The sequence below is a fragment of the Malurus melanocephalus genome, unplaced genomic scaffold (genome assembly GCF_030028575.1).
Source record: "Malurus melanocephalus ecotype Western Australia unplaced genomic scaffold, MMel_1.1 scaffold_43, whole genome shotgun sequence".
Lineage (NCBI taxonomy): Eukaryota > Metazoa > Chordata > Aves > Passeriformes > Maluridae > Malurus > Malurus melanocephalus.
This window is the reverse complement of record NW_026623275.1, coordinates 111,061-139,009: the sequence shown is the minus strand read 5'-3', so window position 1 is coordinate 139,009 and position 27,949 is coordinate 111,061. Positions and strand designations below refer to the sequence as shown.

The 27,949-nt window shown below is 38.0% G+C and overlaps 2 protein-coding genes across 6 annotated transcripts in view; both read right to left on the bottom strand.

Moving 5' to 3' along the window:
• The window catches only part of ADGRG6 (adhesion G protein-coupled receptor G6), a 109,368-nt gene that overhangs the window by 28,285 nt on the left and 53,134 nt on the right, over positions 1 to 27,949 (bottom strand). For 4 of the 5 annotated variants that reach the window (XM_057364814.1, XM_057364817.1, XM_057364818.1 and 1 more), the window contains exons 6-14: positions 25,904 to 25,987; positions 18,665 to 18,750; positions 17,285 to 17,337; positions 17,151 to 17,204; positions 8,225 to 8,367; positions 7,406 to 7,520; positions 4,218 to 4,279; positions 2,871 to 3,078; positions 2,235 to 2,400 (exon numbers count right to left, since the gene is read on the bottom strand). In XM_057364814.1, the coding sequence (XP_057220797.1) occupies positions 2,235 to 2,400; positions 2,871 to 3,078; positions 4,218 to 4,279; positions 7,406 to 7,520; positions 8,225 to 8,367; positions 17,151 to 17,204; positions 17,285 to 17,337; positions 18,665 to 18,750; positions 25,904 to 25,987 (971 nt within the window). The remainder of the gene's footprint in view (positions 1 to 2,234; positions 2,401 to 2,870; positions 3,079 to 4,217; positions 4,280 to 7,405; positions 7,521 to 8,224; positions 8,368 to 17,150; positions 17,205 to 17,284; positions 17,338 to 18,664; positions 18,751 to 25,903; positions 25,988 to 27,949) is intronic. The other variant, XM_057364816.1, reaches the window with a different exon arrangement.
• LOC130572843 (uncharacterized) lies at positions 21,019 to 24,883 on the bottom strand. Its single transcript, XM_057364819.1, has one exon. The coding sequence runs from the start codon at positions 24,395 to 24,397 to the stop codon at positions 21,401 to 21,403; it is 2,997 nt and encodes a 998-aa protein (XP_057220802.1). The 5' UTR covers positions 24,398 to 24,883; the 3' UTR covers positions 21,019 to 21,400.

Sequence of the window (27,949 nt, the reverse complement as noted above, 5' to 3'; positions counted from 1 at the left end):
TGCCACAGTAAACAGAAAGTGTGTCTATGATAAAGATGTCCCCTTAGGCATTTTCTGTAAACAGAGTGGAAGAAGCTCCTCCAAAGAGGCATGGATATATTACAGGAACAATTTAATAATATGAATCACCAAAACTTGACTTAGTCAAAAGTTTGGCAAGAAACATAAAGACACAGGGGACTGAAATAGAATCTTTCCAGATTGCCATGGACAGATTTGCTTGGTATCCACTTTAAGAAAAATACAGAAAAAAATCTGGAAACATTCTGACATACAGCTTGAATAGTTTAATGTTCCCTGACGAGCCTRGGATAGATCATCACATCACCGGTGAAAAACCTGGGCTTTCGCAAGGGCATCTCCCTTCAGCAGGGATAGCAAGTATCACTCTGACAGGCATGGAAAATATGAACAGTTGCTGCAATTTTTCTGGTAGGAAGGATGCTAAGAATTCTCAGTCAGCTGTTGGAAATGTGAAAGTCTCAGAAGAAACTCATGTTCCAATAGGAACATTACAAGTAATTTGACGGAGTTTGGATTTTATGATTATTTAGATGGTGCTGTAATAAATGATTCCAGGACGAGAAAATTCCTGGATGTCCTGAAGCCACAGATGGTAAGATGGTAAGCCACAGGTTTTAGRTCATCTAAAACCTGGCTTTAGAATTTTTCCTTTCCTCTTTCCATAAATAAAGGATGAAATCTGCAGCAGAAACATTCCTTTGATAACAAAAAACTATTCAGCTTCACAAACAGTATTGAGCTTCATTAATATGAGAGCTAAACAGAAGTAGATTTACAATCACCGAAATTCCTGATAAAATTGATTCAAATAAATTTTAGCTAAAACACCTAGGAATATAAATATATGAAAGCTCCAAGTACATTAAATCTATTTTAATCTACTTAAACAAGCACTTGAGTTTTGATCCAAAGTCTATATACGGGCAAAAGTCCCTACTATTTTTTCTAGAAAGTAGACTTTTATCTRTCTTCATTATTGGTTTGATTTTTACAGTATATAGTATCTTGTTAAATTATCAGACATTTATTAGGATTTTTGTGATTTATTAGGATTGTTAGGATTGTGTTGTTACAATTTGCGGCAGGAATTAATTTGTTTCCACACAGTACTTATACTCTAGTGATTACTCTTTAACTGTTTTYATAATGCCATGTTTTGCTGAATTCAATTTTAGTTCCTCTGGCCCAAAATGACAGCAGATTTTTTTTTCTTTTTCTATGTAATATTTTCTGTGTGTTTCTCCAAGTAAGGCTCACTGTCCTTGAATGGTCAAACACCCATGAAAGTGAGATTACATCTCTGTCACATACACTTCCTATTTAATTGAAAAAATATATATTGCACTGTATTTTTAAAAGCATTTAGGTGCCATAAGATGCAGACAGGCATGAAGTGAGATTTAGAAATACTTGGCACCTCATCACTACTGATTGCAAGAGAAACCTTGGAAAATCCTATAGGTGCTCATGTGCATCTCATAGTATCACAAACTTTTAGATGTCTGGGTTTTTTTTTCTGTTTGTAGGGAAAAAAAAGAAAAAAAATTATTGAGATGATGAAAAATATCTTTACTATAGTATCCTTTCTAGATACTATAGCACTGGAGACCTTCCGAAGTTTTGTGTGATCTCTGTTCATTTTAWTATATAATCTAGGCTGCTCAAGCTCCACATGAATGATTTGAACGACCTTAGACATCCTAAATTGTATAAGCCAGTCAACGTGTATGTGCACAACTGGATAGACTTAGGTCTCTTAGCAGTAAATGATTAAACTGTGCTGGAAAGCTGAAGAATTACTGCATCTGCAGAAACATATATGTAGATACCTATGTCTAGGTATTTTATCTAAAGCTGAAAGAAATCAATAGAGTTGTTAGATATTGTACAATGGTCAGTACAGCCAATTGTTAAAAGTTACTTTCCTTTTTYACTCATTAAAAAACCCCACAAAACTAAAAAAGGGTCAGGCGTATTCTGGATTTATAAGTAAATTACTTTTTATCTGCATGGAATGTGAGTTTATCTGTGTTTCCTGTCACTCAAGGAAATACTACATTAATCTGTTATCTGTTTGGATGATTGTAGGAAAAAGGAAATAGAAAGTAGGGGGAGAATTAGGAGTTGTAAGTGGATTTATAGGAACCACAATAAACACACTTGGAACAACAGGCACATTTCATGTTCAAACACAACAGCTTGTTCTGTACCTGGAATTCAGATGCATTATTCTGTGGACTGACACTGAAAGAACCACCTTTGAAYGAGGTTGAATTGATAGAAGACACTCCAAGTGCAAGATTTCGCGTTGAAATGCTCATGGATGGTCCAGCAAAATGGATCTTTAAAGCCAAGGCATCAATAGTTTTCAAAGCTCTAAAAACAGAAGTAAAAATTATTCCGAAAACTGAATACAGAAAAAAACCCCCACTCCTATACCCTGTATGTTCCCCACATCACAAGATGATCCTCTTGTTATTGACCATGTTTCTATCCCCCATCTATGTATTCAGAAGTAGACTCTTAGACTGTGAATTTATGCATCTCTCTTGAAAACAAAAGCTTTTGATTGACAGAAACTCTCTGACTATGCATCACTGGTCCTGAAATGATTTTCCAACAATACTTAGATCKACACTGTGTCATGTATGAGAAAACTTATTTTCCATCCAGATACTTTGTCATGCACACTAAAAGAAGAAATATTTGTGCATCTAATTTGGAAAATTCTTTTTGATGGGTATCAGAAAAGTTGTATTTTCTGGTTTGTCTGCAAAGGGAAGGATGAAACTTTACAGCCTTGCAGGTTGCTCTCAAAAGCTTTTCYCAAATGCAGAAATACTTACTCTGAAGATGAGGCTGCCAACACACTGTCTGAACTGGTCAGAATATTGGAAAAAATTGTCACCACRGTAGAACCCAGAGATTCATCAATTTCTTCATCATTCACAATTTTTTTGAGTTTCTGCACAACGTCGTTCACTTTGTCTGAAGTCAGCTGCTGCCCCTCACCAGTGAGATTCAGAAGCTGATTGGCGATATCTGCTGCATTTTCTGTGAGCATACAACCAAGCAAAAAGAGAAAATAATGCATTACATTCCTGAAGTGATCCAGAAATACAAATTTTTGTCATCACTGTTGAAAGCTAGAGTATGTTTTATGGCACTTGTAATGAACATAGGATTTTTCCCTTTTGTCAAATTTGTAACTTTGTAAAAAAGTATATAAAACCTGCTGATTATATACTGTTCTAATTGGCTGTGTYGTTCTTTTCTTTGTTTTGACATGAGTTTGTAAATCAGAACTATTATTGAAAGGGATGACTGAATGAAAAAGGAATAAAATGCATGTGACCTTTTCTTTCTCTTAATGCTATCCTTTATTTTTCACTGGGAAGAAGTTTCACTCTTGAAGTGAAACAAATGTGTCCAAAGTCTCTATTACTGGAAAAGTATTTACTGTTTTCAGCATTCTGAATGAAGTCTGAGCCCCTTGCAAATGAGTCCATTCTTTCAGAGAATGGTACTCTTACTCATCAGAGGGTTGGCAAACAAAACACACGAGCAAGTTTTATGAGAAGAATCTTCCTGGTCAGGAAAGTTTGATAGTGTGTCCAATGGCAAAACATGTTGAACTGTTATTTCAACGCCACCTGGACAGAAAACTAATATAAACACTAGCCTTTTACAACATTTGAGGTTTATTGGAATTTCCAAATAAGATTTTGAAAGATCAGCCTTCTTTAGTCTGCACTAGATGTGGGTTGTATTTTTACAATACAATTTACTGTCTACAGTCTAACACTGGGGAATGTTCATTTTACATGATGTGATGTTTTCATMTAATCTGATTGCAAGTACTCCATCRACTGAGYTAGGTAGTCAKGCTCCCTAGGACACCTCTATCAACAGAGAAAATAAAAGAGGCTTCTCCACTAAAGCAATTCGGAACAAGAGCTTGCTGTAGGTGCTTGGAAATACAGATGAGTGCATCATTCTTTTCACTAGCCCAAAGAATTTGATTTAATTCAGTAATTAGTATCCAGAGTTTTTAATGYGTGAGCTGAATTGAACTTGGGTGCACATCCGCAGAGTTTCATTATTTACTTTGCATCAATTTTTTAGAAAGTTTTTAAGCACCTTAGCATGAAGAGAAAATATTTCCTTCCAAAGACCAACATCAATATACCCACCTGTGCAATTTCTAAGATCAGGCTGACCCCAGTATGATGTATAATTCTGCAGACCCAAATAGCTAAAGAGGGAAAATGACAAAATTCACATGAAATACAGTAACAAGATTACATAAATATTTCATAATACTTATGTAGGTGTCACAGTGATCATCTTTTCTCAATTATCAACATTCTAGCAACATGGCCTCTAGTGAAATATAGTATGTGTATTGACAGTGAAAGTAAACGGTTGTTTAAATCATAGTGCTGAGAGAAACCCCAGTTCTTCAATGAAAATTCTGGCCTTGTACTTCAGGAAAGACTTAAATACTGACACAAATTATTGTGCCCCTAGTAAGGCTAGTCAAATGCTATTTCAGTAATTTCTCTTTGGTATAAATGGCTTTGATCAAGTCAACAGCAAGCTATAAGACCTCTCAGAAGAACATGCACAGGAGCTCTGTGAAGCTATAAAATCTATGCTATTAATGAAAACTAGGGTAGGTCACTACCACATTCAGGTCCAAAGTAAGAGGCAAATATAAAGATTCAATTTTTTTTTTTTTTTTATTTTTAAAGCCTTACCATAGCAAAATACAGAATCACAGAAAGGGTCAGTTTGGAAGGGACCCCAGTGGGTCATCTGGTCCAACCTCACTGCCCAAGCACGGTCATCCTAGAGCACATGGCACAGGATTTCATCCTGAATAGCTCCAGGGAGGGAGACTCCATAGCCTCTCTGGGCAATCTGTTCCAGTGCACAGTCACTCACACAATAAAGAAATTCTTCCTCATATTCAGGTGGAACTTCCCAGGCATCGGTTTCTGCCTGTTGCCACCTGTCCCATTGCCTAGCACCACTGAGCAGAACCTGGTTCCAAATTCTTGGCACCCTCCCTTCAGATACTCAGATGTTGATGAGGTCCCCTCACAGGTGTCTCTTCTCGAGACTGAACCTTTCCTCATAAGAAAGATCCAATCCCTCAATCATATTTGTCACCCTGTAACAATGGGTCCCAAATTAAACACACTTTTTCCTCAGTTTTCTTTAAAGAAAATCATCTTGTCATAGCATGGGAAAAGGCAGGACAGTGAATGRGAAAAAATTTTTCCCTTTACTCAGCCCATGATAAAAAAACATTATTCCTCAGCTGATCAAAATAATTATAACAGCAGAGGTAATCACCCACTGTGGGATGCAGACRATTAGAAGAGACTGTTAGAAGAGCTTCCTCTTCTCTCAAAACACATCTCACCAGTGCTCTGTATTGACAAAAGCTAGTGGAKGCAGAGACAAGGAAGGGACAGCACAGGGAAGAACACAGTAATTTATTTTTTTTTAATGAGAAGTGCTGTATGCAAACAATCAATGGTATAGTGTAGACCACAAATGAAAAATAAAGTTAGGCAAAACAGGACAGCAAAGGCCAGGCCAGAAACCTTAAYTTTTAATGATTCGGAAGCTCTGACATTAAAACAATTTGATTTCTGTACTACTCACTCTACAACAAAAGTTGGTCAGTCAGAATCATTTCTTGTACAAGATTAGGAGGCTGAGGAAGTGAGTTATTTAAATATAATGCGGGTTGCTTTCCTGTCTGGCACAGAACCTCAAGCTGATTCATATCCATGTTGCCATTCTGCTTTGAAAAAGTAAAAGATCTGGTCTTCTCAGAACATGTTCCAGATGCAGTGTGGGTGGATAAGGCTAATGTATTGCATTTAATGGTAATCGTCTTAAATACTGAAGGAATTAATTAATATTGCATCATCATAACCAAGTGTAAGGCACTCAAAGGAGATCAAAGCCATAATGTTTTTGTAATATATAAACAGAAGTAATAATATTCCCATTTTTCAAATGGGAAATAGAGCTACAGAGTCAAAGCCTTTTGTAGATGTTTGCAAAAAAAAGCCTCCATTAAAGGAAAATTTGTTCTAAACCTTAAAAACACAAGTTCAAATCTTTAGGCATAAGGTTATCCCTACTTCAGTTACGATTAACTAATTGGCAAAATATTTGTTTCACAATTTATTTTATTTTCCTCTGATGAGATGAGGTGTTTTGGACTAAACCAAATACACATCTGATCTTCATAGAATTTTATTCTATTTCTTACACGATGCAGCTTGTAGTGGTGGAGTGGCAGCAAATGTGAAGCTTTGGTTTTGGTAACGTAAAGGTCACGGCCAAGTGCAAGATCCTGCATGTGGCTCATGGCTATCTCAAGCACAAACAGAGGATGGAGGAGCATGGATTGAAAGCAGCCCTGAAGAGGAAGGACTCAGGGATGTTGGTTGAAGAGAAGCTCAGTAAGACCGGGCAATATGTGCTTGCASMCMRRAARSCMAWYSKWWYCYKGGSYYCMWYMAAAGCAGCATGGCCAGCAGATTGAGAGCAGTTATTCTGCCCCTCTACTCTGCCTTCATGGGAACTCAGCTGGAGCCCTGCAWMCAGCTCTGGGGCCCCCAACATCAGAACAATGTTGATTTCTTGGAGCCAGCCCAGAGGAGGCCCACAAACACGATCAGAGGGCTGGAGCACATCTCCTATAAAGACAGGCTGAGAGAGTTGGGTTGCTCAGCCTGGAGAAGGTTCTGGAGAACTTGAAGCACCTAAAGGGAGCTACAAGAGATCTGGACAGGGACTTACTACAAGAGCAAGTAGTGACAGGACAATGGTGAATGGTTTTGAAAGAGATTAGGTTTCAGTTAGATATTAGGAAGATTTTTTTTTTAATTTGAGGGTGTTGAGGCACTGGAACAGGTTGYCCAGAGAGGTTATGGATGCCCCATTTTTGGAAGTGTTCCAGGTCAGGCTGGAAAGGACTCGGAAATTTGGTCTAGTGGAAGGTATGCCCATTGCAGGGGGATTTGGAACTAGATGATCTTTAGGGTCCCTTCCAAACCAAACTATTCTGTGATTCTTTGACTTGAAAAAACAGCTTCATTCTGTGGGAAGGTACTATTTTTACAGCCATGTTGAACATGTATTAATTGTGGGCCTCATTAAGCCCTATAGAAGYGGTAGAGAAGTCTTTTTTCCCTGACAATGTAGTACATACTCCCAATGCATCCACATGACTGCTCACAAGAAATCATCTTCCTGAAATACAACACCAGCCAATGGCAACCCTCATATGTAACTATATAACAAGAAATCTGCATCTAAAGCAAYTCAGCTTCTCAGATATCTGAACACCTACCAGGTTCTTGATGCAGTCTGAACTGAGCTCCCGTGGCAAAATGTGAAGTTGGTCACAGTAGGCCTGGTATCTGGCCAAAAATAGTTTGGAGGGTTTTCTTCAGCTAAACATTTTTCTGTAAAAATGRGTATATCAGTGTTAATAGTAAATTTCTCCATCTAACCAWCTTCCATTTCTTGTCCTCAGCTGATCAAGCAGTCTACAGCACAAAATTGCAAGCACTCAAATGCAAAGCTTGGTTGTTTGCTATGGGGTAGCAATAGAGATGCACAATGGGGATCACATGTGTTGCTGCTGCTCAAGGGAAAGAGCTGAATGTGCGTGCTGCATCTGTCTGCACTCCACCAGCCTCCCCCTTCTCCCTCAGAAAGGAAGGRCAACCTTTGGTAGAAGTTAAATGGGCAAAGAGGAGAGCTGAAACAAGATTGATTAAGAGCAACAACTGGCAGGAACATAAACAACATTGAGAAGTGGGGATGAGGGGCCTTGGCATCCAAAACATCTCATTCTAGTCTAGCTCTGGCTGTAAAATATAATTCTTCATCCCCAAACCACCAGAGGAGCTGTCAGGAACTGTCCCAGCCTCTTTGAACCAGACAGYAAGAYATTAACTAAAGCAATCTGGACAACWTTGTTTCTGTTAGAAGTGGTATTTTGAGCATGGCTCTCTGAGATTAGTGGAACAACAATACTTATAGGGACAATTAAAAACCTGAAACAGTCATATTGTYCAGAAATGTGTGATTATTTTAACAGAGAAAATGCTTATTTATGAACAACCAAAAAAAAAAATGTGTAACAAAGCTGAGCACTACTCACCCACTGGATCAACATCCACAGTCTGAAGTTGATATCCTTCTTCTATGGTTCGATTATTACTTATRAGCTTCTGTCGAATGTCTTCCTCTTCTAAATTGATGTTGTTGGTAGAATTATAAACCAGAAGAGCCAAAGCATTAAAACTGCAAAGAAAATTATCAAAGTATTTCAGTCAGAACAGCAGAGGCCAAATGTGTGGAAACAAAAATATCTGACAAACTCTGGTTTTCTGAGTATGGAACAATGTCACCAAAACAGTGTTGCTYATTACCTCTAAATTATTATTTTTGTATATATAGAGCCATAACAAGAAAATATGGTTGGGAAATTTCATCTTCTAGTTACCATTAAAAAAGCATGTCATCAAACGAGCTAAGAAATATTTTCAGAAGAGTTCAGAAAATAGGCCCTAATTAATTTTAAAAATCTGATTGCTGATGGCTCAGGAAGTTATGAGCTGATTCATCCCACCTCACAAAACTTGTCAGGGTGGGACAAGTCATCCTCCAGAGGATCCACCTCTACACTGACTACAGAGAAAGACTTAAAGATTAACAAAGAACAGATGCCTAACATTTAAATCCCTTAAGTTTTTTATGGAGTGAAAAACACCCTGACATACTTCTGAAGCTTTTAGTCATAATTAGGAAAGTCGAGTTGCTCAGATGAGTAATTGAAGTTTGAGCACTAAAGGCTGCTCTGTACTGTAGCCCACTGCTACTTTCTTGAGCATAAGAAGCAGTTCAAAGTGCCCAWGCCTCTTTCCTGTGAAAAAATTAAAACAGACCCCACCCTTGTCCAAAAACATAGCTTTTCTGGAAGGAAAATCATGAACAGCAAAACAGTTCTAGCAGGACACAGGAAATAAGTCCAGAGTGCAAGGCCCAGAAATTTCCTCCTGGGACAAAAGGGAACRCTTATTGGAGATGAGAGTATGTCAGTACCCAGGAGCATTGCTTGGCTCTGGCTAGTAGGAGGTAACCACTAAGGCATGGAACACTGGATGTCCATGAGAGCCAAAATGTGGAAAAAAAGGAAAAAGCAAACCTGCTTGGGCTGTCTTCATCTTAGCCTTGCCCTTGGATACCCATCAGCCTGGATAAAGACAGACCTTTGGAGTGTGTGAGCTGTTCCTGGCAGCTTGGGGAGCCATGGCACTGCCAGCACACATTCACTGAGCAGGGCACACGCCCATCAGAGGTGCTTTCACCTGTGGCCCCCCATGAGAGAAAGCAACAGTGAGCTAAAGGGGCTTGCTGTCTACAGGRAGAAGAGTAGAAAAAAATCTGTAGGGGTGCTGAAGAGGGCTAGTAGGGTTTTCAAGTACTCCTTCCTAGATAGACCAGGAGTTCAATCAAAAGAAATCTTTCAGAAAGACATCCCCATGATGACAGCTCAGAACTGCACTTTCCAGATGTGCCTAATTTTCTTGACATATTCAATGTTTTACTGGTAACATGTTGCTGGAGAAGAAAGGCAAAAATGTGACCACCTGCAGGCTTGGCTCTTTCTTTTCCCAGTAGATATATTTTAGCAGAGAAATTCCAGCTATCCCTGGCCAGGTCGTTCCTTCCCTGCTCCCAGAGATACTGAGTTCCTCCTAACATTCCTTTGGTCTCTGTGGRGTGTTTGACATGTGTATGGCAAATAGCAAATGGTAGGGTGGATATGCATTAGCGGGCTTATGCTATATACCTCAGATAYATTACCAGCACAAGTTTATTATGGCACTTATTTTTAGCAGAAGCATGGAAATTGCCTACGGGATTGCCAATTCCTTCAGCCCTCCAGTACTTCAGCCCCAGAGTCTCCTGGCACTTAACCATCTTTCCTAAAAGATTCTGGCTTCACTCGTCTATTCCCTTYACTTCAGAAGAGGAAAACTTAATATACTGATGCCACTCCCTACCTCAGCACTCTGGCTGCAGAACAGACATTCTGAGCAGCCACCACTACTGCTTAGCTGCCTGTTCCAGGATTCCCAATTAACCAAAATGATATTTAGCATCCTAAACTCTGAAGAGGGATAACGCTAACAAAATAGGACAGATAATGATAGATGAGGTAGAACTGSTTGCAGTTACCTTGAAAAATTATRGAGAAAAGTACTGATTATGAAGCACTGATAAAAATAATCCCTTAAACCAATCTGCTGTTTTCTGAGAAACTCTTAGAGCACGTCATGTATACTGTCTAATGAGAGCCTACTCCATATTATAATGAAAACAATTTCTACAAACTTTTCAGAATGACTCATGCTAGCTTCCCAGAGTAAATAAATACCTTTTAACTTGACAGCTGACGCAATATGMAGTTGAGTGCTTCCTTCCACTTTTGTCACACTCAGATCCCAGAAAGAAAACATTATACTGGTGAAAAGCAAATTCTCAATTTGGGGAAAAGGTAGACCTGCAGTCAAATAAAGGTGACGTTGCCATGCTCTGCTGATGCCACCGGATTTGCTACACTCAACTTTAAATCTTTTACTGTGTGCCATATAAAGGCAGATAGATTCTCAYAGCAGTAATCAATCACAAATTACACATTATCTATAGTAACCTGCACAGCCACATTAATGCCATCAATGTACAAAGATGGACTGCGGTGTAGGTAAACACAAAGGGATAAGTGTGTTTCTCTTTTCTTTGAAATGGTGACAGCTGGAGCAAGCAGGAAAGCTGGGGAAGACCAGAGTCTATCCCACTTTGTGCTGGTCTGTTGAGTTCAGCTGGCTCAGGGAGAGGCTTTCACGGGCTGCATCCTCATCAGAAGCGCAGGAGGCGGTGGTGGAGCCTGCGCTGCCGCGGCACGGACCACAAAGCCAGCTTTCTTCTCGGGCAGCGTGACTCAGAGCTATTCCAGGACACTGCCTACACACRGGCTGTGGTGTCACCGCTCGCCGTGAGGGCAGCCCCAAGGATGGATTAACAAACCACGCCAACCGWGCAGTGCAGGCTGCCTTGCACATTGACAGATAAATCAGCAATRCACATTTCTCCCTTCTGTTCTACTGGACAGGCTGAGCTAACAATGATTTACTGCTGCTGTCAAACTGTTTCACAAATCACTATTAATTTCTTTCATAGTTAATACTGATTTAATGAATATAAAGAACCATTTTTAAAGAAGCTAAATACTCACGGAATCTAAATTTGCACTAAAAGTCACTGGGAATTTCATTGCTAACTACCCTGGTGTATTTTAAATAGTTTAAAATGTCGGAATTAAATTCTTTACAAATCTTACTTTTGTGTTGTCTCTGAAGATAAGCAGTGAGGGGTAGCTATAACTGAAGACTGACAGCAAAGGTAGGCCCACAAAGTTGCCTGTGAGCAATATTAACTACTTCACATTAACTGGACAGATGAAAAAAAAGAGCTGAATGTTCCATAACTCCACTCAGTGAAGACAGAATACAAAGAGCGGGCAAAATGTTAGAAAACACAGAATAAGATAGAAAAAAATGTGAAAGTAGAGGGAAACTAAAGAAAAAGCATCTGAGTTGTGAATAATCTTCTGTTTGAGGTGATTTTGACTGCAAAGCATTAAAATGTGCAGAACAGAGAGAAAAAAAAAGTTGACATAATAGACACATTCAAAGAAATGCCAAGGATGAAGAGTTTCCTTTCCTTGAGGAAGGTGATTTTATAGTTAGAATATGAAATCTGAGCCATCATGACACAAAACTAAAAATTGCAGCTACTTTTTGGACTACTAAAAATAAAAGCATCCTAGGTCTTCCTTTTAAGTTAATGACCATTGTAGCAGAACAATTTTGCAAGCACCATGGTCATGCCTCTTGCCTGTGCTTGTGTCTCTGGACCTTGCTTCTCCTTGCAGATCTGGTGTGGGAATACAATCAACTATGGGCTTTCAACAGAAAGCACTTATAATATGTGCTAATTTGGTATGAAGGCTATTCATTACTAGAGAATGTTGCAAAGAGCCAAAACAGAAGGGACTGGAATCCCTCACATTGAAAAGCTGGTCTTTGCTGAAATGAGTTTTTGGTTACACTTGCACTGTGTTCTGAAACAAAAAAGAAAACCCCCATTCTCTGTTCTCCAATACAATGCTTTTCTAAAAATGGCATCTACCAATGTCAGACCGATCCTAAATCTAGTTAAAGTCAGTGGAAAGACAGAGCAAGTCACTGGAAGCTGGAAAAAGGCTGGAAGTTTCAGCAGAAGACTAAGGGATCATCCTTCAGTCACTCAAAAGGAAATCCSAAATTCTTCCATCTTTGATGAAAGCTTTCTTTAGAGGTCATAGACACAAGATGCCAACAGGGCACTGTGGAGGAACCTGAGGGTTTTTACTTGGTGATTTTTCAGTTGGTTTTTCAARCAGAAATATTGCACATAATGAACACATGTGGCATTTTAAAATATTTCTCAGCCCTGGTAAAGGCTGTCCCTTACTGCCTTCAGTAACACTGAAGATGAAGTGATGTGGGGTAGTATGGCCAGGTCCAAGTCCTTCCTAAAACCTCACTGGTAGAAACCCAGAAAAATTTTGAAATAGGAATAGGCACCACAGATATATTCATTTATTACAGTAGTGTATTTACTTCATAACAAATAATGTGAAGTATTCTATAAATGTAACAAGCCTAATACTTTATTTAGGACTAGAAAAGCAAAATATGCTGCTCTAGTGTTGCTAATGCTTGTCTAAAAGTATTACACAATCTAATTAATGTAAGTTTTATCCARGTGTATTAAACTTTCCATTAAGCAAAACAACACCCAAGAACACAGCATGCAGGAGCCTGAATATGCCTCACTGACACTGGTGGCAAAACTCCCACAGACTTCAAAAAAGCAGGACTAGGCATGGGTAGTTCTGATTTCCTGCTTTCCTCTCTATTTTCATTCCCAAGACAAGGGATTTCTGTTTAAGTTTAGCAGTTTTTATGCAGATGGCTACTGCTGTGGTTTTTAATTTGGATGAGATGKTTAACAGTACTAGCATTAATATTGTTTCCCATAGTAGGAGCAATTGAACACTGGAAATAGGCCAAAATTATGACAATCAAGTGGTGGAAGTTGAAACAAGCATTAACTTATTGTATGTTAAGTGGAGAAAAAAATCATCAACTAATTGGGGCCTGAATTCTCAAAATTGCTAGCAAAATAAGAGAAGAAAGGAGAAGCAAAGGAGCTGAACTCAGACCAGTTCTCCTACTGTGAGGCAGCCCTATGTTGTCATCTGMCAAAACCTAGGATCAGTAGGACCTTACTGAGAAAAGCAACAGCAGCAGTCAAGAGAAAATTTTTACAAAGCTGCAGAGTCATAAAAGGCAAAGAATTAATGAAAGAAACAAAACACATTTGTAGTTTACCCACAAAATTGGTTCATTTGGATAAAATCCACAAATTGGTTTCGCTCTCAAAAGTTTGTGAAAAAATAATGAGGGACAAAGAAAGAGCTATATCCATAGGCCACGCYGAATTTCTGTCTATTTTGAACAGCTGCCCTCTCACTAAGAGACGGAAACAGCACAACCMGAGGAAAAATTGAATAAAGTCAAATATAGCTGTGATAAAATTATATTAAAGTAGTTAATAATCTACCAAAGTATTAGCTTGTTATGCACTGCTGTCATCCAGAGATGTCACAGTATTAAAGGTGCTGATAATAATATGCACTTTTGAACTTGGCACCCTGTCTCTCATCACTGGGTACATACACGCCTAATGAGCACCGTGTACTTTGGATTTCTGCAGCTCATAGAACACAGCAACGAAAGAGCAACGATTCACTTCAATAATTTTGTTTTGTTTTGCTCTTCACCAGGATGCAGTACTATTTAAAATATTTTTTTGGAAAACAACTATTTTTAATGTGACAAAAAAAAAGCCAGCTTCCTACCTCCCACTTCCAGCTTCTATTTCTTCTCTGAATCATTCTCTCTAACGATTCTTTCTCTTTCAAATGCAAGAAAACTGGCTGGGGAGTGTGACAGCTGAAATTCCTTAATGAGGTAGCAGKGTAGTAAATAAGGGTGAAGCAAAGCAAAATACACAGAACAGGCTAGGGGATGTTGTTTTGTTGTTTTGGGGTATTTTTTTACTGCTCTATAAAATACTGATCCAAAAGGAAAGCAAAAAATATGTTACCTGAATTACAAGAATATGAATTCATGTAAAGAGAGAAGAAACCTTCTCAATGAGCAATTTTAAGAATTAGAATATTACCTTGGAAATAAGAAGGTTATGATCTTGTGGAAAATTCAGAAAAGATAAATAAGGCTTTGTGAGTTAAGAGTTAAAACTAATATGTTCACTTCTGTAAAAGTTAAAGTTAAGGCCATTAATCTTCCGTTTTTGGTCTTTAATTTTAACTGTGGAGGGAATTTCTTTTCAGATGAACATGAAGGTAAATAGAATAAAAAGTACCTAAAAACTAAGGGTAATAGTAGAATGTCTAAGACTGCAACAGATTTATCCTTGACTGCCCAAAATGGAGAAGTAAGAAAATTTGCAGACAACTATTCACAGAAATAATTTACAGAAAAATTTAATTAATAGTAATTGCATAAAAACATACTGTAAGCAAGTTACATAAAARAACTCAGCCATAACATTTCAGTGGATCACCTGGGCAGTAAGGAATTACCATACTTCCATCAGGTATTTAGAACTTCTAACCTCCAACTTGCTAATTGTTTATACTTTCAAATGTTACCCTAGAGTCTTGTAGGATTTCCTAAGAATCCTATCCAGGAAAAATCCAAGGAAAGTCTAACAAAAAGTCCTGACAGCAATAATCAAGAAGCAGTAGGGATAAAAGCTTCCTTTATGGATCTTCAGAAATTCAACAGATTTCTTCCCCACAGAATCCAGAAACAGATGTGTGAACCTCAAAGAACTGGTGACTAAATCCAGGAACACTCAAGACTACTGGGAAGATGGTCCTTTTTTGGTTTCAGAAGGGAGGGATATACAAGTGTAAATATGTTGCAGAAAACCCAAGACMTAAAGCTGCTTCAACGAATTTTTCTCAAATGCTTTTTCTCTAAGAGGTAAATGATGCATGAAAACGCATTCAAGACATGAAAGCTATATCAAAAAAGGCAGAAAAASCTGTTTATATATATTTTTACTCATGTGTATGTACATACGTAATGCATAGTGAGTGTATTTTTGTTAGTCATATATCGTGTAGCTCACTTATATTTTTAATTATCTTTGTATTACCCCATCTGGGTTTCTAGATTGGGCAAAATCTTGACTTGGCKTTTTTTTTGTTGTTGTTTTCTTTGCTAAGAAAACATCCACAACAGAACATTCCTGATTATATGGAGAACACTAAAATTTTATGTGACATGATTAGCATTTATACTAAATTAATCAGAATAATGAAAAAATGCCATTTGACCTTGACACAAATTGCACTAGAACCCACGAGAAGACTAGCTTCTCATTAGACCATGSATCCTTTGAAAAATTTGACATATTATGAACATGTAATTCCTTTGCCTCTGAAATTACATATAATGAACARAAGAAATAGAAATGGGGTTACTTTCCCATAAGAGTAATACATTATGAGAAATAATTTAGTGGCATATTCACTCKATAGCAAAAAGGGAGGGAAAAGAAAGGGAAAGATTACTTAGAATAGCTTCTCCCTCTTCGTCTTCCAGAGGGAAGCATGGTGGGAAGGTGAAATGAGATKAAATCAGGTGTACAGCTCAGCTGCTAACCTCATAAAAGGTACAGGAATAAGTATGGGGAAAGCTTTACATTCCTCTGCAGTCCTGGGATGTTGGTAAGACCCGAGGCATGGTCCCCACTTGAAAGGCCCTGCTGGCATAACCATATCATTTAGACGTGTGAAAAAAAATCCTGCCCACATCACTACACCCTGCTGTAAATGTAGGTCAAGCAGCAAAATAGCCCATTCAGAGACTGGGCTTACGGAGTACCTGTTAAATGGTTTTGCCAATAAAAGCTGTCTTTCTGCCGCGGCTCTGTGGCAAGGAGATACCACTCCTTTACAGATCTTTTCATSTTTAGGCAAACTCTGTTGAAAACTGAAGTACCACTAACTACTTCCTGATGGTAAGCTGGGAATACCGGGCTATCTCTGATCTTAAAAARCCCAGCTTTTACTGCCATTATCATGGCAGTTCTCAAGAGTCAGCAGTTAAAGGTCTTTTCCTACAGGACTTCAGCCTACACTGCAAACAGATACATCCCATACCCACTTACTGCCCCATCTGCACAAGACTAATTATGTTTTGGTTGTCTCTCCTTAATCTGGTCCTAAGATTCCCTCCCTCCCCATACAGCCCTCAGAAATCAGCCTGCTGCTTTCAAAGAAGCCCCTGGAGGCCAAATTTTCAGGGGAGGTGACCCATCTAACTTTCTTTGGCTGCCTTTGAGGCCGTTCCAACTCCAGCGCCTCCAAGCCCAGCAGAAGTCAGGAAATGAGAGCATATGGTAAATAGTTTAACTCACACTAGTTTAGCTTTCAATTCTAGCATGRTTTTTCAGTGTTTTCCATCTAGTAAGATGCCTATTAACTCAAAAGGCTCTGGYTCAAGAGAACAAATGCAATGACAGTGGACAGATACCAGAGTMCCAAAACTTGTTGCTAAAGAAAGTTGGGTATGTTGTACAACTTAAATATCCTATATCTATTCAGTTTTTTTGACAGATGAAACCTGAGCTCTGAAAAAAATCATCTGTTAAGGTTCAAAGCTCCGCAGGTTTAAAGCAAAACAAACATGATAACCAGTATTAGGTTTCTAAGCACATTYAGAACACTGAGCTTGCCAGCAGTCATATATTTACAGACTTGCAGCATATGCCAAATAACAGACAATGAATCCAATAATTGACAATGAAGCCTCTTGTAAAGCCACTTGMAATAGCAGCTGTTGCCTCTGTGGAGAAAATGTCTTTCAAAATATTACCTCCGAATACTTCTTTTTTGTCTTGCTCCCTCTCTTACGGAGCCAGGGTGGATGCTATGAAAGAAATAGACATTAATTAGTGTGGACTAATTCTCCAAAAGAATACAGTGTAAACATCTTCCTSCTTAATTTACCTGATATTGACCACATACACAGTGTAATTCCAGTTCTGGAAAGTACGGTTCAGCTGAAAAACAGGAAGACATTGATCACATGAACGGTGAGATGTTAATGGGGCTCTTTGTTGCTTAAGGCRGTGTTAGAATTTCACCCTTCTGCCCCTTGAGAAATCCCCTTCAGTTTTGCAAAGCAAAGAGAACACTCACTTTTCAGTGAGGTGRTTGTTGTACAACTGGTAGCGAGAGATGTGGCTTTTTTGTGGACAGAGGGAAATCTGTACAAGGTCATGACACCGTGAATAGGTGAGCATGCAGGATGCTGACCTTTTCCTTTTCTCCCTCTCCTCCACATCTTAAATGCTCAGATACACTTTGATTAGGATAGATTTAATGAAAAAGCTACCGGGTAAATTTTCACCTGAAAGTCTTCAAACTTCTGATGATCTTCTTTTCAGACCTTTGTACCTTTCATTCTGAGTCTGCAACGACTGCTCAGTTTTCCCCCTGAGAAACACTTTTGCATACTCTGCTAGGTCCAAGTGATACCYTTCTAGATTCTTTGGCTCAGGTACCTACGTACTTTGGCTGGCTACTGCTGCTAAGGGAACAACCTTGGCAGGTGTGGATGACTGCAGCTCTGGTTTGTAGATTATTACAGGTGGTTTCCTTAGCTTCTGCGAGCTGAAAGCTCCAGGTTTATTGAAAGGAAAATAAAGAATTATTGCCATATTTCATGATACCATATTTTTGTGCAAGTACTTGGTATAAAGGGTTCACAAATTGTGTGAGTGCAATTGTGTGAACTGTCAAAAAGGACAGACAATATCTCTATTTAGACAGGAAGAAYTTTCAGAGGCAAAAACTTCAAGAATCCCTCATGCAGAGAGCCCAAAAAGCTCTTGTCTGCTAAAATGGGCTAAAAAACCAGGGAGTACTAGAAACSCCAGCAACTGACCTATGGCAGAAGCCTTCTAAAATAGACAATGTTAGGATAGATTAGGAAGGTTTATTGCCTCACACAAATCAATACTGTCTGTCATACTGTAACGTCAAACCTGTATTAGCTTTTAGGGAGAAAAATTTTGTCCTGTATAGAGATGTTAGAACTGAGACATGTACCTCTTTTGGTGGACAATTCTGATTTCTCCATACTTTTCAAAATCTCATGTACTATCTACATTTCTTAGGAAACTAGCTGGTAAAGTGCAGATATTTCAAAATTTTATCCATAGTGATGGAGAGCCCCAGCTAGACCTGAATTCTGCTGCACAAATCAATAAAACAAAGACATTTAGAGAACACATGAAGATTTTTTGGTAGTGATAATTTTTCCCTTTTCCAGCTGATAACAGTGATTCATATTTGTAATCATACAAGAAAGAAAACTTAACTTACCCATTCTGCAACGACATCATGTACTTTCGACACCGAGTTGGGGTTGGAGCTAGAGACAGTTATAGATATCCTGTAGAAGAGCCCACCTGTCCATTGAAAACAGCATAATGTTAGAAACTGAGCAAATTTACCTTTTTAATAATGAGATTTAGCTTCATGGTTAATATAAAACTTGTGCTGGACCTCAGATACAAGGTTACCTCACGCTCTTGTTGGCATTATGAACTCTGAAATTATTAAGCCCTGCAGGTTTGKGCCCATTCTCACTAGTTCCGTTGGTTTTGACAAGAACTCCCTCCCCACCCCTCCATATTTCAGAGATGCTTGAAATGTGACATGGAAACTCTCAGACAACATACTTAAAAATAGTATTTTGCATATGCCTCTACTGTGGTGTGTGAATTCAAGATCATGAAATTGTCACGAATTAAAAAAATATTATAATTTTTTATAATTAGTCTGTAACCTAAGTTACAGACTGTAGTAGTAACAAGTCTGTAAACACTGAAAAATTCTGCTACTAGGCATATTGTTATAAGCCAGAATTGAATCACTGCAGATTAGACTTTAAACMTTGTGAGAGCAGACAAAGCTGGTCAATTAAAGTAACAAGGTAACTGAGGACAGAATTAGGTGTGAGAAGGAATATAGAACTCTTGTTTYCAAAGTGCAGTCTTGCTCTCAGGCCTGGCAATAGCCAGACAGTAGAAGAACCCACATAAGCTTTGCAAAACGGGCAGCTGAACAAACCGTCTTTCAGTCACAAAATGTGTAACACTTGGCTTGGTGCAATTTTATATTCAGAAAACTGTTTTCAAATGGCATTGGGTAAATATAAACTCTCTTTAAGCTCATGAGTGGGTAGGCAGCATTACAAGATTTCACATCTAATAAATAACATCAAATAATTTCATAGTTATTTTCTGTGTTAAAAGTCTGTACTTTTCACAAGCCAATTTTTTTCATTAAGCTACTAAACATTCTGTAAGCTCTAGTTGGGTAAAATTTCCCAGGATGTGGGGGAGGTTCAAGAACTTTTGGATCAATTCACTTGCATGTATGAGCATGTGTGGCATTGCTTGGTTCTGGGCTGTTACCAAAGTTGTGGGTATGYTGATCACAGAGACATGCATTTATATAATCTTATGTAAATCTTATGGAGACACTACATAGGACAGAGCAATAATTATACAGAAATCACTCTCTGTCTTTGATTGGAAAGGAACTGCTCTACCTTTCTGAATCTAAATAAAAGACCTCTTTTCCTAAGTGGAGCAAATGTCATAATTTACAAAWTCACAGGTAATTACTGAAATAAAGGCATCTGGAAAAAAATTTGAAGTCAGCATTTTTCARTTGAAGTGTGAATACCTTGGTTACAATTCATGAAATAGGTGGAGTATTGTTCTTTCTTTTCAATATGGAATTAACTATATGAACATTTAGATTGGTATGAGAATTCCTCTACAATAAAACACTAAGGAAGATGGTTTATTAGCTACCTGCTTTGGTAAGCTATGATTAAATTTTAGATATTAACAGTATGGACTTCTTTTTGATTTATTTCTTTTCTTCCTCTCTTAACTCAGGAGGCACACAAAATTGGTGCATAGTTTCATCTGAAAATGTACTTCAGTTTATTATTACTGTGATAGTTTCAAATWTAAAAAAAAAATCCAAAATTAAATCTTTGRAAGTAGAAATTTGGACTTTGGGCAAGTTGAAAACACTTGCAAGACCTGGATCTCCTTTATATGTATATTTCTCTGTATACACACATATTCAATTTCAAATCTATAATGTATCTTTTATATGTGCCATRCAGATACATACAAACAGAAAGTGTGCATTCAAATAAATTTTTTTGCATTCAAACAAATTCGAATATAATTATATATAATTATAGCCTTCTTTAGATAATTATGTATAGTGACAAAATCACCTTAATATAGGAATATGCAAAGTATTTTCAAAATCATACACAGTAACTATAAACTAGGCAATATCTTCAAGATCTCTCCCAGATGGTAACCCAAAGCATATTTTAATGAGGAAAAAAAAAAAAAGAAGAACTAATCTACATTTTAAAATACTCTCAGGAGACTGCAGTGGCAGACAGTAAAAACTAAAAATTATTCATTCCTCTTCAAACTAAACAGTGGAAATCCCACCTCAAAATGCTCACTGAAAAAAAAAAAGGCATAAAATTGGTGAAAACTGGCCAAAGACCATTTGAAAAATAAGAGGAAAAAATAGCCTGGAAAACACTTCTCCCTACATCTGCTACCAACTATAAAAATATAATGATCAATGAAATACAAATATTTTTTTTAAATTCTGTTAGAAAAATTATCCAAACATTTTGTTTTGAAAAATCTTTTCCTTTTGAAAGTGAAATCCTCAAAAATATGTAAGAGAAAAACATTCATACACTCCCAAACAACAAAATGGCATTAAATTATATAAAATACATGGCAACCAATGTATTATCCTCACAGTCTCATGAGAGCTGTCTTAGAGAAGTACACAAATATTAGAAATCACACATTCATGACATTTACTATCACTAAGATGTTACACATTCCCTTCTACTGTAATTAYATTRTTATTCCAAAACATCTTCATTTGCTAAAGGGTCCTATATCTAAAGGATGAAAGACAGCTACTTCTATTTTCAGTCTACAAACTGAATATCTAACAGATAAGATGATCTGGGGTTTTTTTTCTACATCTAACTTAATGGCTTGACATACTGTAGTGGCCCTCAGGACGACAGAGGCAGCCCAGCTCACTGGAGGAGTCACATAAACAAGACATAAGGATGGCAGCAGAGCTAAAAAGTTGATTCAGTGGTGGGTGAGAGGTGCTGTTGTGGCTTGTCCCAGATGGTAAATTGGCCAAGGAATAAACATGGGCTGAAACTGATGACTCGTGGTATGTCCCAGAAGAAACTGGTGTTTGGCTCTGCACGAGAGAGGGATAGATGGCTGCTGCAGCTGCTGCCAGAGCGCCTGTCAAGATGGTCTCTTTGTGCTGAGGCAAAGGCACCACATCATCCATTACTGCAGTTCTCCATGATTCCAGAACAGAAGAGAGATTTGCAACATGTCCATAACCAGCATTTTCCARATCCAAGGCATTAGTAGTAATGACAGGCATTCCTACTCTGATCCTGCTGAAGGATSCATACACCTCCCCTCCTGAATTCCACTCAGAAAGCCTTGGTATGATTGTTGATGTCAGAACAGTGAAGTCCCTTCTGTCTTCATTACTGTCAATGATTTCTTGTTCTACTGCCCAGAGAGAGTATCCCGGACTGGCCATTTGATTTTCAATAGAGTTTTTGCCTAAAACAGTTAGATAACTTCTCAGTGTTTCTGTTGTTGGCAAATTTAGCTCTCCTACATCCCACTGAGGYAGCAAGCTTGGAGAAATTGTATCAAGATGGTTCTGAAAACTTTGTGGGAGTGGAGGTGTGGAACAGCTGTTAGGAGACACACTGACTCTCAATTTCGAGTTTGATTGAAGAAGCTGTCTCAATTCCAAAGACATTGGAAGGAAGTCAGAACTCACTGAACTGATGTTTTTTAAAAAAAACCCTGCATATTTTTGAGCTTTGCTTCTTGCTTTATCACTGGTATTTGTTACAGCATCATTCTCCAGAAGATTTTGTGACTGTGGTGTTCCGTGTGTTCTTGCACTGCTTATCAAACCCTTAACTATCCAAGTAACCTGAGTCCCAGGGGTACTGATCAAGAAAGGAGCTCGGCTATCCCTTGAAAAAGAAGGCTGGGCTCCTGAATGTGTTGGAAAGACAGAAACAGGCTGATGCCTATTGTTTAGGAAGGCCATGTCAGTTTGATCACTTAAAACATCAGTCTGAATCTGCACGTGCAAACTATCTATGGAGTCTTCAAGTACCTGATCAAAAGAAGTCACCTGTGCCCATACAGAGGACTGAGTGAGAGGTGCTTCCAGGGAAGGGAAAGGAAAATCAAAATATAATTCACTGTTGGAAGTCACATTTAGGTTTGCAATGTTCATTGTTGACTGCAATTGTGATATTGTCCTGCCATTACTTTCTGAAATTCTCTCTGGAATAAACAAACTAAAGATTTGTGTTTCAAGCATTGATACATGATTAGAAAGAATAATTTCTCCAGCTCTGTGACCTAATAGTGTAGTGGCAGATGTTTGTTCAGAGATGCTGTCAGACTYAGCATTGGAACTAATGGACAGCAATCTCTCTGTTGGGGAAGAAAGAAGTTTATTAAATGAGAGCCAAAAAWTTTCTGATGGCTCCCCAGAAAACACTTGAGATGTTTCTTTCMAATGATGGGAAACAGTCCAGAAACTTGCTCTTAAAGAAGGGAAAATATCTACATATTTTGTTGGAAAAGCCAAGTGATCTGAGTCCCAGGAGTCACCAACTGGATTCATGTTCTCTGGCTCTAATATGGAAAAAGCTGACTCTTCATTTTCATTATTATCATGAAATGCATCTAAATTGTTCTCAAGTGCTCCATTTCTGAGGGTCTCACTTGGCTTTTGAAAGTATAATGAATGCTGTAAATAATGAGACCAGTAATTACTACTAGATATAAATATGCTGTCACTTTTCAAATATGTATCAGTCAACAGCTGTTGATAAACAGGCAGAGTTGTTACAACATGTTTAAATGTTGAGCTTGTCCAGCCTGGTCCTACCAGAAATGCTGAAAATGTTAACAGTTCTCTACTGTGTCCTTGGACTAAATTTGTCAGCTGGATGTCAGGCACAAATTTCGTGTATGTTTTTTTCATATTTTGAAAAAAAATTGTTGGGTTTGCATGTGGAATCTCCACAGAGTTTAAATTTGTAACATCTCCTGAGTGATGTTCCTTAATGTGCACGGATCCCCTAAACTGAAATGCACTGTTTGCTGCTAGTGTAGAAAATGTTTTCCTATCAGCATTGCCTTCTGTCATTTCCAGGTAAAAATTTGCAGGTGACAAGTCTAGCAAATCTAATCTATGTGTCTGGAACGGTGATTTCTCATCTGTAGATGATAGAGARAAGCCAGAAAGTGAAAGATGAACCTCTTCTTGAATGTCAGAGATGATGAGATGATGAAACAGAGTTTCGTTCCACCGGTTCACAGGCTCCAAGACATTGCTTKTATGCATGAAATTGTTTGTGTCGCTGCTGGAGGATGAAATCCGCGGAGTTTCTATTTCATGTTCGTAAGAAGCGCTGCTGCTGCTAACGGGAGAGTGGAATGCTGGCTCCGAGTCAGAATGGCCGAGCCCACTTGCCAAAGTCCATGCTAGCTCTGTATTAGGATTCCTGCTGTGAAGAACAGGAACTGCTGCGTTCACAGGCAGCTCTGTAACTGCATCTGCTGCATCAGAAGTGCCATGGAATGGACTTCTAGAATAATTCAAAACATTTTCATTTGGCAACTGATTCATCACAGTATGACCTAGGTTGATATTTTCTGTAAAAGCAGACAAGGKTTCGTTGCTGGTCTCCTCAGAAGGAGCTGATGTGGACAAGGTTGGAAGGAACAAGCTGTATGGGTTTTTTCTCTCTGGGTTCTCATCTGCTGAATTTTCACTGAAATGCAGAGGCCTTTGCTTCACTGGCCAAATAATTGGGGTTGAGATAATTCCTATCGTTTTGATCCCTTCTATCTTAGATTCTTGCTGCCTCTGTGGTCGTGAATGGGAAAATTCAGGTGAATTTCTCTTCATTCTGAAGATAACTGTAGCAGGAAGTCTGAATTCCTGCAGGTCTGTGTGTAGCAAGCCACATAGTTAATGGATCAAAGAAAATATATGTAACTTAACTCTCTATTCTTCGCTGTCTGTTCTTGGTCTAAAAATCARCTTACCAAGAATTGAAAATTATGCCTGTTAGCTGAGTGAAAGTTTAATTTTCTTCTACTGTRAGTGAATTTGGCTTATTTTCATAGTCTTTCTACTTTTTCTTATGAGTTTCAAAACTAGATAAACAACTTAACTGTCCAATTTTTATTCATACTAATATTAATAAGATTTAGTTCATTCTGYCATTAAAAAAATAAGAGTTAACTGCTCATGGGGAACATAGAGTGAGTGGCTCCACAAAAAGGAAGCAAACACTTGGAAGTAATATTTTCTTCTTGCTTCTACAGCTTATTAAAACCAAACATTTTGGATTCAGATAAATTCTTTCTCATTATGTACTGTACTGCCTGATTGCCAGTGTACAATAAATGGTCTGCCAAGAGAAAAAAATCATCCAAGAGTTTTAAATCCTACAGTAACAACTGATGGATTGGGGAAAAAAAAACACCCAACCAAAAAAAAAAAAAACAAACCAACCTAAAAACCAAACCACAAAACTCCACCCAGATTCTAACGTATTTCTGTGAAGCACACTGAAAAAAAAAATCTTAAAAAAAAAGTATATTTAAGCTTCAAATGAAATTTGCCAAAATCTATCTCTGGTTGTGTTTAACAACCATCTTTAACAAACTAATAAATATTTTAGCAGCACTAAATGTTAAAATGATGTTCAGTCTTTAGGAGACAGTGATATCACAGAATTTGAGAAAGCCTCAAAAGAAATCCTGGCTTTATTCCTGTGCTAATAATAGGTTCATTTACTGCCTAATTTTCCCCTTAATCTTCCTAAATGAAAAGTAAACGATATCTGATACTGTCAACATTTTCCCTAGTAAAGTCTGATCCAGCTCTTCTTTAAGTCAGTGGAAAGATTTCTGTTGACTCAGTGGAAGTGGCTTTGCGCCATAGGAATGGTTCCACTTGGCTTCCCCGCCTGAGGAATGGTGAGGAACTAGTGAAGAACAGACAATCCAAGCCTGCTACCACCCTGGCTGCACAAGTGGGAGCTGCACAGTCTCACATCTGCAGCCTTGAAATGCTTCAAGAGCCTGGTTCTTTTCAGACCCTCTTCAAAAATCCCTTTCCCCTCCCTTGCTCTTTGCACTGTTAAATGCAATGGGTGACACAAGGTTAGTCCCTTTCTTAGAAGAGCCAGATAAACACGATACAAATAACCCCCAGGTTTGGTTCTACTCTCATTTGCACCATTCTGACACGGTCCAGAGGTTTAGTCCTGATTTATCCGGTGTAAATGAGATCAGAACTCAGACATGACCCTTGGCATTATGATGGTAGGAAAAACACACCTTAAAATACAACAAATTTTCTTTAGACACAGTACAAGGAAAAATGTAACACAGGATTTCTTACCATTGTTTGGCTTATCGTTTCTATTAGTATCGGGCATGTTAGTGGTGACAGTGGGTGGTGTAGGAGTAGTAGCATTTACAGTAGCTGGTAATAAAGATGAGAAAGAGGTGAACTTGAATGAAATATGAATGTTAATAAGGTAAGACAAAATGGGAACAATGCATGACAATGTAAAATGAAACCATCTACACACAATGCCATAAATGTTAAATAAACACATTATTTTTTCTGTACAAAGTGATGAATAGATATGAACTGAGGGCCCAATTCTGCAATCCTCACTTGCAGTGACTTCAGCGGGACTTCTGCCAGTGCAAATTTTGCAGGATCTTTCATAAACTCCAAATCCGCTTATGAGAGCCTTAGTTGCACAAAGATCAGAAAATGTGTAAGTTCTAAGATGCATGCACTTAGAATGCTGCTTGTGAAAAGAATCRTTGTCCCTGGTCAAAGACAAACAAATGAGAAACTAAAACACCCTTGTAAGGATCCAATTAACTTCACTGATCTCCAAACAATAAAGAAAATTGAAATTAGGCTTGGAACAGGTGAAGTAGAATATCTATTTTTAAGCTTTATGTAGGAACTCAGCCGTGGTGTTCCCACTGACACCAAAACTGCAAATTTTTCCCACRATGGACAGGGAGGGTATATATCCTGGAGGAATTCAAAGATCAGGCCACCAAATTCTCAAATAATGGTTTGGAAAATAATTTAATTTTGTTCAATAACTCCCAGGAAATGCAAATCCACTCACTGATAGAATTTTTTTCCTGAAAACCCTTATTTAAAATGTGAAGGTTGGTATGGKAAAATCTCACAGTGTTACATGGCTTTGGAAGATTTTGACCAAATGTCAACCTAGGAAGGTTAAACAGTTATATTTTGGGCAAGAAATCACATTTTTTGTTTTTCCAGGTTAATTTCTCTAACCTTTTGAGCCCAAAAGTCATAACTTGTCACAGCTTAGGGAGCAGATTCATGCTCAGGTTTGAGTGAGACAAGAAAATTAGGGAAAGAGAAGAAAAAGTTGAACATGGGAGCAAACATGTTCTAAATGGCAAAGTATAGCAAGTGACACCCTGTAATGTACAAAAGCTCTTCCTTCATGCAACTTCAGAGCTATTTTGTCTGAGGAACAGGTTACAAGGCTTCTAACTGATTGTATCYTCCAGCCAATGCTGTTAAAGGAGGCATCTTCTAATGCACGAAAATATCTGCTAAGCACAATGGAGAAATTAGCTCTTTCATTAGACACAGCTGATGTAACCTGGCATTCACAAACTTTTTTATTGTTATTATTGCAAAACATTCAACAAACAAACAAAGGAATCCAAACTGGCCTCTCAGTTCAGACAAAGTCTATGGAGGAGAAAGAAATAGACAGACAGACATATTTTTGTGATTTTCACTATTATGAAAATTATGACAATGGTGCTGAGTGGGATAAACCTGATCTGGCATCTTATTCCAAAGTGACAAAATGAACACAAAGGGCACTTTACCACACACTTTTTAGACAAGGAAAGGGTATTACCTTTGTGAAAATACTCTTAGTCTTTAATGAAGATGTGATAGTCTAGGACGTTAAGAAGGCAAGTTTGAAAGTCAGCATCTTTTATTAGAGGCAATATCAACTACTAAACAAGTTAATAAAGCTGGGAAAATGAATGAGACTCTTAGAAAAGCAGGCTTGTTTTGCCAAAAAGTGTATCTACTTCTGAAGCCATCATAGCTGACGTTATGAAAGATATTCTCTCCCTTTCATACTATTTCAATGGAGGAAAACACTCAGCGATCTTCCAAAAGAATGGACAAAGATATTTATATGGTGGTACCCTTTACATATTAAAAAACTAATATTGAGTAATTGTGGAGGCTTCATTAACGCAAASTATTTGTGTAGTAGTATTTCGAACACACTGTGCTTTGGGAATATGATACCTGAAAAGTTACTGTTTGAAATCTGATTATGGACATTTATTTTGTCTCACTTCCCCTGTGGGGACCAGTACAATATGCTCCAAGAACCTGAACCAAATTTAC